This window comes from Solanum tuberosum, unplaced genomic scaffold (genome assembly GCF_000226075.1).
Source record: "Solanum tuberosum cultivar DM 1-3 516 R44 unplaced genomic scaffold, SolTub_3.0 scf00112, whole genome shotgun sequence".
In the NCBI taxonomy this organism is placed as follows: Eukaryota; Viridiplantae; Streptophyta; class Magnoliopsida; order Solanales; family Solanaceae; genus Solanum; species Solanum tuberosum.
In genome coordinates, this window is record NW_006239035.1 from 230,343 (window position 1) to 241,211 (window position 10,869).

General features: G+C 34.6%; 1 protein-coding gene across 1 annotated transcript; it reads right to left on the minus strand.

The window, feature by feature from the left end:
- Positions 1-5,088: 5,088 nt before the first annotated feature.
- Positions 5,089-6,053, minus strand: LOC107060989 (probable disease resistance protein At4g27220). The gene is made up of 4 exons (XM_015309634.1): positions 5,927-6,053; positions 5,680-5,828; positions 5,269-5,555; positions 5,089-5,224 (listed from the first exon to the last, which is right to left on the minus strand). Exons 1-4 carry the CDS (start codon positions 6,051-6,053, stop codon positions 5,089-5,091), a joined length of 699 nt encoding a protein of 232 aa, XP_015165120.1.
- Between the last annotated feature and the right edge of the window lie 4,816 nt (positions 6,054-10,869).

Genomic DNA, 10,869 nt, shown 5'->3' on the forward strand with positions numbered 1-10,869 from the left:
TGTCACGCCCCGAGACTACCCCCGAGACGCGTACACGGGACCTAGGACCACAAGTGATCCCAAGCTAACCCTGCTGGCATGATCATGAGCATACTAAAGATAATAATAATTGATGCGGAAGCTAAATCATAAAGTAAGTCTGAAATGATGGGGAATACCCATATACTATATCTGAGATATATGAAAACTGATGAGTTTAATACAAGGAAGATATTAACTCAATACTAAGCTGAATCTATCTATGTCTGAAATAAGCCTCTAAACTGACTAGAAATGTTGGGACATGCCCCAACTAGATCTAGCAAAACTGAAACTAAAGCTAAAGCAAGAAAGAAAATTATGTCACTAGTCCTCGAAGAATGAGGACTCACCACTGATGCTGCTGAACTGAAGATCGGGAATCGATCTAAGCGTGATCTGGATGCTGAGAACCTGAACCTACATCACGAGAAGATGTAGCGCACGTATGCGTCAGTACTTGAAAGGTACTGAGCATGCACGATAGGATAAAGTTGAATAATAACATAACTGAACAAAGTAATAAAACAATTATATAATCTGAACATGGTAAGGATACTGAATATACTCAACATGAACTAACTGAATATTGAACTGATAACATGGTCTATGCAATAGAACCTGACTGAACTGTGGGAGCTCCTAATAACCGACATAAAACCACATGAGCTAAATGTGGAGTCCGATGTATACGCCCCATCGAGAGGACCCAATATACCCTGCCAGAGATCTAAAGGCATGATTGGCGTGATCACTAAAATATTGCCCACAGAGGGGATTTACAACCTATGGGGGCACGTAGTTCTGGAACTTGCGGGTGACTGACACTAGTCCACTCGGTATCAAGTCTACTCCCAACTAATTATGTGATTTAGCAATTTATAACTAAAATGCTGTGAATTCTGGATAGCTCAAATACTGACATGCTAACTGAAAATGCAACATTAATGTACTGATAATGAAACATTTATAACTGGAGCATGTATAACTGAATAATCTGACCTAGTATGTGCAATTCATGAACTAAAAGAACTACATTGCTAGGGTTCTGAAATTACGAAGGAATTTATACTAAAACATGCTGAAAATCATGATAACCTGTTTAGGAACATTAAAGTAATTAATTCATAGTAATCTGCTGAAATTCTAGAAACCCTATGTCTAGTTGGTAATAAGGGAATCAAGAATCTGACTGAATTCTAGGGACCTAATGGGTGAAAGGAATCCACTAGTGAAATCCCATATATCTGGTGATGAATTCCACGGAGAAATCTTTCGATTTTGGGGCTAGAACTGATGGAACCTTGCTGTGGTCTTGAATTAGGGTTCTTGACCTCTTTCTCCTCTTACGTTCTAATTTCTATGTTTCTTTGATGAATGATCTGACTTGGGTAAGGTCTAATTATGTTTCTAGGCTAAAACTGACCAAAACAACGTAGTTTAGGGGTTAAACGATGTAGTTTAGGGGTCCAATGCATAGGGAAAAGACTAAACAACCCCTGACTTAACTATTGTCGGGGTCACCGACGGACCGTGGATTGACCGATGGTCTGTGCTGGTCGGCCATCGGTCGCGACTGAGGCTGGAATTTGGGGCATCGATCCACGGTCTATGGCCTTGCCTACGGTCCGTAGGTCTGGCCGTGGGTCGATACTTAGAGGAATTTTTTGGGGCTTTCTGGGGAGGGCTGCAGGTGGCCATGCATTGACCACCAACACAGACCGTAGGTCACCCTACGGTCCATGGGTGGCAACCATGGGTTGCACCTGTAGCTTCTGAAAATCTGCATTCTAGTAGTTCTAGCATACGGGGTGTTACATATATGTCATGATCTGAGTCTACACCCTAAACGTGATTTGCATTCATAACCATCGTTGGTTCCAAGAGAATCCTTGATCTGACATGCTAATAACTGAATACTATGACACTATGAGGAAGCTTTTAAAAGATGAGTAGGGAATCAATTTAGAAACCAAACTCAACAACTCTATTTAAAAATCTAAAATTTGTATAATATGCATATGTTTGTAAAATAGTGGTGAAAGGTATGACTTAATTGACTCTTTTATGAAGATTCTAACATATTGGAGATAGGTTATCAAGACAAGACCTAGCAGGCCACCTGAATAGTCTACTAATAACTTATACTAATTACTCAAAGTCAAGATAAACTGGAGATCTCCAAAAGTAAAAAGGTCTCACTGAAGCTATATAAAGGTGATCCTAATGATATGGTTGTTATCGATCTTGAATATCTAAATCTGCATCATTAAAAAATGCAACATCAAATGGCATCAGTACATGAAATGTATGGTATGTAAAATATTTGAATGAAACAACTAGCTAAAATTGAACATACTCAGCTGAATGAGTAACTCCGAGGTTAGACTGAAACAAAGTCATCCGAGTTGTAAAATTTGCATGTGTGTTTTCTCAATAAAAATTTTAAACTGATTATATGCCATAATAGCAATTACTAAAAATAATATAGCTTTACTTTTCTTGGGGATTTTCTTATGATCGACATAAACCATGTTCGCTCATGATGTATAACTTACAATCTTAGTTGGGAGGGCTGCCTTATACTGTGCCAGGATATAGAACTTGTCTGTTTGATGTGGATCCACTATCGAGCCTCTTGGACTAAAGGAGATGACCATTCTGCGGTGTGCTAAAAAATCCTATGGTGGCACGTAATTATGAGACTTGAATTTTCTAAACTCTCATCCTCTTGCTACTATATAATCCTCCAAAAATTATTTGTATATACTAATACACTCATAGATAGATAAACTATTTGTCTTTGTAAATCACATACAAGACTTTACTCTAAATAGTTCTTTAGAACTGAACTGAACTTTCTATAAAATATTGGGATAAGGCACAGGTACCCCCCTAGACTATGACTGAAATCTCATAAACACACCTTAACTAAACTAAGGTCCTTATTACGCCCCCTTCCTGAACTCTTTTTTTTTTGTAATTTTGTACACCTTTTGGGTTATGTGGAACACTCCATAACTCCACATAGTTGAAGCGCGTGGGAGATGTTTGGATGCGCGTTTCTCTCGACCTACTTCTAAAGATAGATAGAAAGGTTTGGAGAGAATTTCAGAAAGTCATTCTCTCTTTTCTAAAGCTGCGCAAGCCCCCCCTCCCCCTCCCTCCAGAACAAAGCCCACCCTCTTTTCCCCCCTTTAATGAAGGACCTTCACCTCGCTTCCAATTCATTTGTGGGTCTGGATCTGATTTTTTTTTCAATTTCGAGAATCAACCAACGAAAAAATCCGTAGCACAGGTGACTCACAGCCTCCCTCTCACCCAAATAAATGAAATGGGATGAATCAAATCAATAAGTTTTTTGATTGATTCAGGGCGTAGCGAAACCAAATTCAATCAAGGAAAGGGGACTTACTTTTCCTAAGGATGATTCATCTTATTCAGATTTAGCTATGTTAATGGAAGAGGAAAAGTTTTCAGATGAAGACTTGTGCCTTATCCCTAAAATCACTATGCTCTTTCAAATATGAAAGATACTTTAATTTCTTTAAAAACTGACTATGAGTTAAGGTGTGTCTGTGGAATTTCGATCATAGACTAGTGGGGTACTTGTGCCTTATTCCTAAAATAACTATGCTTTCTCAAAGCTGAAATCTACTTTGTTTAAAAACTGACTATGATTTCTTTATGAAAATATGGCTTTTCATTTCTTTCTGAAATAATACACTTGAAGATAAATATACTTTCTTGAAATAGTGCACTTGAATTTAAATATATTTTCTTGAACTCCTTTCTTTAAATAATGCACTTGAATCTAGATATACTTTCTTGAAATACTTCTTTAAAACTTGTAATATATGTTTTACCTATGAAAAAAATGCATATGAAATACTACAACAATATCTACAAATAACTTTAGCTAAAAAGGGCACATGTTGTAGAATAAATATAAACCATCATTCAAGAATCATCAATGAATATGAAATACAATAATTTCAACAATAGAATTCAACATCAAGAAGTTTGGATTAATTAGAAAACAACATGAATTTATGGATTTTGGGGTAAAAACTCTAACTTTGGCCTTACTAAATGAAATTGTAGATGTAGGACGTGAGAAAGAACTAAGTCCCTTACTATGATAACCTTACATTCCTTGAATCTCTCCAATTGAAACCCTAAGATTTAAGAACAATTTCAAAAGCCTGTTCTTGAACCTTGAGATGAGTTATCTTAAAACCCCTAGGTTTTGATGGTAGATTCTTGTTAAGGATACACAATCATATGTTAGAATTACTAGAAAATTGTGAGAGTATGCTAACTTGGATTTGGAAGGAAGAAATCTTGATGGACTTTCCCCAAAATCAAATGTCGAACTCAAGAATCGAGTTCTTGATTTCACAACTAGAGCTAGGAAGAGGATTTGATGTTAGAATTTTTGTAGAAATTCTAAAATTTGTATTATAAGATTATGGAAAATACTTACGAAGACTTGGTAGAGTTTAAGAGAGATCTTGAGGGATGTAGGGTTGACCGAGGAGTGAAAAGAAACTCAAAATAGCGCTTTTATAAAATCTAGAAAAAATTATATAAAACTGATATAAAGTGATATACAGGTCGTATACAGTGATATATGGATCATACATTTATACTACGAGTCGTGGTCTGACTTGTGGTTGCTAATTGGGTGGATTTAAAAACTATCTGATGTTTCCCATGGGTCATAGTACGGGTCGTACTACTGAAAGTTTCAGACTAGAGCATCTCTGGTAAAACGATCGTAACATTTTAATCCAGACTCAGAATTACAAATGATTAGTGGAGTTAGAAATAAGACACAAATATCTTTAATTTGATGGGTAAAAGGACACATAATTTTTCATATTCTAAGAGATATGCTCGTTTGAAGCTGACCCTTGCATGATCTTATACAAAAACTTAATCGATAGTTATCGTCATCATCCTCTTCGTCACCCGAACCTGCTGCAGTTCGGCTGCTTCCCGCCTTGCTTGGTTTTAAGATTTTTTTAGTGCTCTTGAAACTGAAATAATTGCAAGTGGCAGCCCCTTTTATTCTTTGGCAACCTCTTTTGCTATGTCAAGTAGAGATGGATCATCGACAAAATTACCGACTTTCTGCCAGAAAAGGATCCATGCTTTCTCTTCAGATAACATTCCACTTCCAATGTCTTCTGAGCTCCCATTGCTGCACAAACAGATAGGAAACGTGTTGTGAATGTCACTTTGCACTGGTGTTTGCGGTTGCTTCCACTTGGAATTCCAAGTCTCTTTAGATCAAGGGTCTTCTGAAAATCATCCAAGATTATAAGGATGTGGCTGTTCTGATCCGTTAACCTTGTACGCAGCTGATCTTCACGACTCCATAACTTATTCCCTGCTAATGTCAGCCCGATTTCTCTTGTGATCTCACCCTCAATTCTTTTTGAGTCTGGTTGTTGATTGACAATTACCATGAATACATCATCAAACAACCATTCTTGTTTCGCCTTTTGTCTGATTTTGTCAGCCAGTGTTGTCTTACCAGCACCACCCAAGCAAATATCCCAATCATAGTGACCCCGTCATATTGCAGAGCTGCCATGACCTCATCATCTTTCACTATATAGCCTCACTTTGGATCGGATGATCAAAGGAGATTACATCAGACTTGTTGCTTTCATTTTGAAATTCAATCACCTTGAGTGTAATTTTCTTAGCACTCCTGCTCAGCGAGTAACGTGACTTCAAGTTTGGACACCAACCGTATCTTTCAACCTCAATTGTACCTCGTTGCATTACAGCTGCCACATCTGCAGTAGTGGTATCAACACTAGTTAACCAGGCCTTGCCATTTGGAAAATGTCTTTTAAGTTTCTCCGTGCATTTTCCGCTCTTCGTTGCACCTCACTTCTGATATTCTTCAGGTTCTCAGATTCTTTATCCATGCATCTTATGTTGCTCTGGTAGTAAAATATATACCCAAACCCTCGCGCAACTGGCTGCATCAAGCAATCTGTGACTTTTTCCACAAACATAGATAAAGAACTCCATAGCTAGTATAGTTTAGTAATAAGCCTTTTATCAACTCTGAAGTCTGAACTCTGCTATTGTTTTTTTTTTATGCTTTCTAATTCTCTCTTTTTGACTGGTTTTCTTAGTTACTGGGAAGTAATGGTGTGAATCTGGTGGAAATGAAGAATTTGGTATGAAAATGAAATATGAGAGAGCGGAAATGGAGAATTTGGTATGAAAATCAAAAAGTAGCAATGTGAGAGAATTTGGTATGAAAATGAAAGATCATAGAGCGGATTGGAAATGAAGAATTTGGTATGAAAATCAAAGAGTAGCAATGTTGGAGAATTTGGTATGAAAATGAAAGCTTAAGAGAGGTAATGGAGAGTTTGATTGTGTTATTCCAAGCAACAAATTCACAGAGATTTATAAGTTGTGCATTCAGGGTTGAGAATAAGAATAATGGGGTCAAAATAATATCTTTAAAGTGAGAGTATTGATTAGCTAACATTTTAAAGTAGTGAACATCTGATTCCATATCTTCCTTCACTCAAACTCATGTTAGGACTTCCCAAAATATATGCTTTCTTGCAATGGCAGACACTATAAAGAAGAAAAAAGGAAAGAAATTGTTGCTTTTTGGAATTTTTCATTTGCTTGCCAAGTACTCAAAGATCACACTTTGTCCATACATTCTCTCCAACATTTGACAAATTAAAGTATATCCTTTCCAGTTTCATTCAATTTGCCTAAGCTTTGGTGGACACAGATACCTGGTAGAACTTTATTTTAAATGCTATGCTTATTATAAAATAGACACTCGATTTTTTTATGACAAGGAAACTTGCAGTCGCTACCCTTATAATAGCCTTCACATATAGGAGACACAAAACTACACTAGGCAAGTCTCATGTAAGCCGATGAAAGATATGTTTTAAGATACGACGACATTTGTGCATAACTCAATCCCAAAAATCAGTTTATGAGGACTCCTTGAGTCCATATAAACAAATCACGAGTCTATTCCCAACCAATCTATAACACATTTGTTAGTTTTCGATGATAATATTATTTATAATAGTTCAAATAGATTATCCTTAATAATTGAAATATAGAAATAGTTTCAGAATTTTCTTCTCTGGTATTGGTGACAAAGCCATTTATCTTGTCTTTGTATCAATATAGTCACTCAACTTAAACCTTGTCTTATACTAAGTACACTCCAATTGAAAAATAAACCATCTTCTTGCACTGAAAATCTGACATGGAAGGGGGACCATAAATCAACCTGAGAGGCCAACAACAATAACTACACATCATACCGAGTGAAATCCCATAAGTAGTGTCTGGGGAAGGTGGGTATGTAGCTTACCCCAACCTTGCAAAGGTAGAGAGGTTATTTATGATATATAGACCCTCAACTAAAATAAACCGTATCAAATCAGGTATCAACCGGAATGGCCATTTGAGAAAGTTACAAGAATCTCAACTTATTGGATAGTGTTTTAAGAAGTGAAATCCAGAAAATGAGTCTTTGGCAGAGGTCACTTTGGATTTCATTTTCTTATTTGTTCAGTTATTATTAAATCAACAACCTTTTTTTTACAAATGATATTTATGTAAAACAAAAAAATCTTTGATCTTTTGAGAACATTTGTCGAACCATATTCAAAATGCTTTTTATTTTTCAACACTTTTTTTTATATATTTGACACATAAAAACACTTCTTGAAAATATTGGTCAAACACAAACTACTAACAAAAGTACTTGTCAAATAACTTTGCCAAATACAAACCACTACTCTCCAAAACACTTTTTCAAATAACATTAATTTTTTTATAAGAGGTACTTCTCAAAATAAGTTGATATTATCACCTTGTCCATGGACACTATTAGATTTGTCACCAGCAGTTAACATGTAATTAATTTTGCGCTTCCTTTGAAGTCCATAATGTATAGCTTTAAATATGATGTTGAGTACTATTTTAAAGTCCAACAAATCATCATATTAATTATTAGGGGAGGATCTATAACATTAGATCTATTCCTATGAATCCAGTAACTTTTAGGTAGAATTCTGTATTTATATTAACAAATTTATTAAGGAGGGTATGCATATTTAATTGTCAATCCAACAACTAAAACGAGTTTTGGATTCAATACTAAATTCAGAACTCATACATTTCGAATATTGATTCAGCTTCTTATCATCATCTCAATATTCACTCAAGTAGAGAAGTACTTTCATATTTATTTTTGAGTGAACAGGTTAAAAAAAACCCTATTATTGTTGTTTTGTGAGTTTTATATCTAAATTACCAGTGTTCCACATCTCCCCCCAACAATAGATACCTATATGTCAACAAAATGGTTAATTAGTGGCAAAATATTTGGGATAGGCATAATACATAAACATGACCCTTAACCTGGCGTCAGCTGACAAATATGACATTTAACTTTGGGTGTGCGCAAGTATACACTTAAACTTGTATAAAATTGAACAAATCGACACATTAGTCCTACATGACACCCTACATGGCAATTTTGTGTCCTATGTGGCATCCTACGTGTATTATGTCATGTAGGACACATGTGTCTACTTGTTCAATTTTATACAAGCTTAAGTGTCTACTTGTGCACACTCAAAGTTGGAGGACATAGTTATCTGCTAGAGTCAAGTTAAGGTTTATGTTTATGTATTATGCCTTGGGATAACTCGGGAAAAAGAATGAGAGATTAAGGGTGTGTTTGGTATTTTTTCAATTTTTCCATGTTTGGTTGGCTTAAATATTTGGAAAATGTTTTTCAAATCAACTCATTTTCCTCAAATTTAAGGAAAATGACTTCCCTTCCAAAATTAAGGAAAACATTTTTCAAAACTCTACTTCATCCTTTAATTTTTTTTCTTACCCTACTCATACCCCGTACCTGACCCTCCCAATTCAACAAAAAATAATTTTTTTTAAATTCCAATATTTTTATCCCTACCACCAAACCACTCCCCTCCTCAAATAAAAAAAAATCATTTTTTACGCCCCCCCTTGCCCCCCCCCCCCGTGTCACCCCGCCCAGGCCACGACAGTCAATTATTTTTGAAAAATATTTCAAATTTTTTTAAAAATCATTTTTATACCCCCCAACCCCGACCCCGTCAGATTTTTTTTTGAATTTTTTTTCCTAGTTCAAATCTCAGGGTCGGATTTTGAAACGATAATCGGGGTCTTGTCCTAGTTTGGATGTTGGGGTCGGGTCCGAGATCAATTATCGGGGTTGATTTTCGGATCAGAAATTATTTTTCCTAAAGAATATTTTTTAGTTTCAAACCAAAAATAAAAGATATTTTATAAAAAATATTTTTCATTCACCAACCAAACATTAAAAAATATTTTCTACTCACCAACCAAACATGAGAAAATAAGTTATAAATCCACTTGTTTTCCATGAAAAATATTGTTTTCCAAGAAAATATTTTTCATGGAAAACATTTTCTTTCATACCAAACACACCCTAAAAAGGACAAACGGTTCCACTTGGCCGTGTCTAAGGATTTATTAAGCTTACCATTTGTTAAAAATTCAAACATGAATGTAGTTAAAATTCATATGATATACAATCAATAATACAATTCTTTTTCGTCGAATTTACTAATTCACACTGATTAAGAATTAGAATCCAGGAAAATTTATTTGACTCTTGTGAGCTTTAACCTACTGAACCTACCGTACCGGGTTCTCCTTTTACGAATATACTAGGTAATTTGCACGCGCTTCGCGCAGTCATAAATAATAATTGCATTGAACTTGCAAATAATCCTTTACTAATATCCATACATTAAAAATAATGGGGAAAATAGGTTCTTATAAAAATATTAGCAATATTCCAACATGAATTTGATTATTTGTCATTATCACATAACTCAAGAACCTCTAATGAATTAATTATTCAGGAAATAATAAATCATCGTTTCCTTAATCAACAGTAGAAGGAAAATAAAGAAGAAAATAAGAATATATATACAAAGGCATTTCGTAAGGAAAAGAACACATTTAAGTTGCATAGATTATACAATTGTGATATATGTCTCAGGAAAAAATTCAAAAATGTGTTAACAGATTAAAAAAAGAAATTACACTTTGAATATGAAAGCAATTATAACTTTTGAACTTGCATAATGAATTTTTTCAATTGATAAGTGAGAAACTTCAAATTTATGTAAAAATAGATAATATGTAAGCTTATATATATATATACTACTTTTACTTATAGAATTTTATATGGAATATCAAAACATGAATTCTTGGAACTGAGTAGAATATTTATTTTCTGCATAATAAATATACCTACTATATGTGTATATGTTCAATATAACCGGAGACAATAACTTTTTAGAACATAAACAACAAAGTTTAAAACATGTACTCAAAAACAACAATTAATATCATAAGCATAATCATAAGCATAAATTAATGACTGTAAAAAAAAATACCAAGATATGTAAAAGTAGAATGAAATAGAAAGGAAAATATTGGGACCACTAAATGCACAATGTCCCCTTCAGAAAATTATTGCCCTCTAATACATGAAGTTTAAAGAATTACATCCTATTAGGATGGAACGATTTTATTCACCAACGTATTGATATAAAAAACAATGGTGTCAGTAATCCACTCAACAGGAGCAAATTACACGAATACTTAATTGTACAGAAGAAGAAAAAGAAGAAGGAGAAGAACAAGAAGTTTAGAATTTTTGTTGTTTTAAAATAAGAGGAAATCCCTCTATTTATAGACAACAAAGGGTAGTGTGAACAACTATTTATTGTGCCTTATCGGAAATGT

Coding starts and splice junctions, on each gene's coding strand:
- LOC107060989 (XM_015309634.1), bottom strand. CDS start 6,053: ATGTTTGTGGAAAAAGTCACAGATTGCTTGATGCAGCCAGTTGCGCGA. Junction 5,829..5,926: donor GAACCTGAAGAATATCAGAA/GTGAGGTGCAAC, acceptor CCACTACTGCAG/ATGTGGCAGCTGTAATGCAA. Junction 5,556..5,679: donor ATGAAAGCAACAAGTCTGAT/GTAATCTCCTTT, acceptor GGTGCTGGTAAG/ACAACACTGGCTGACAAAAT.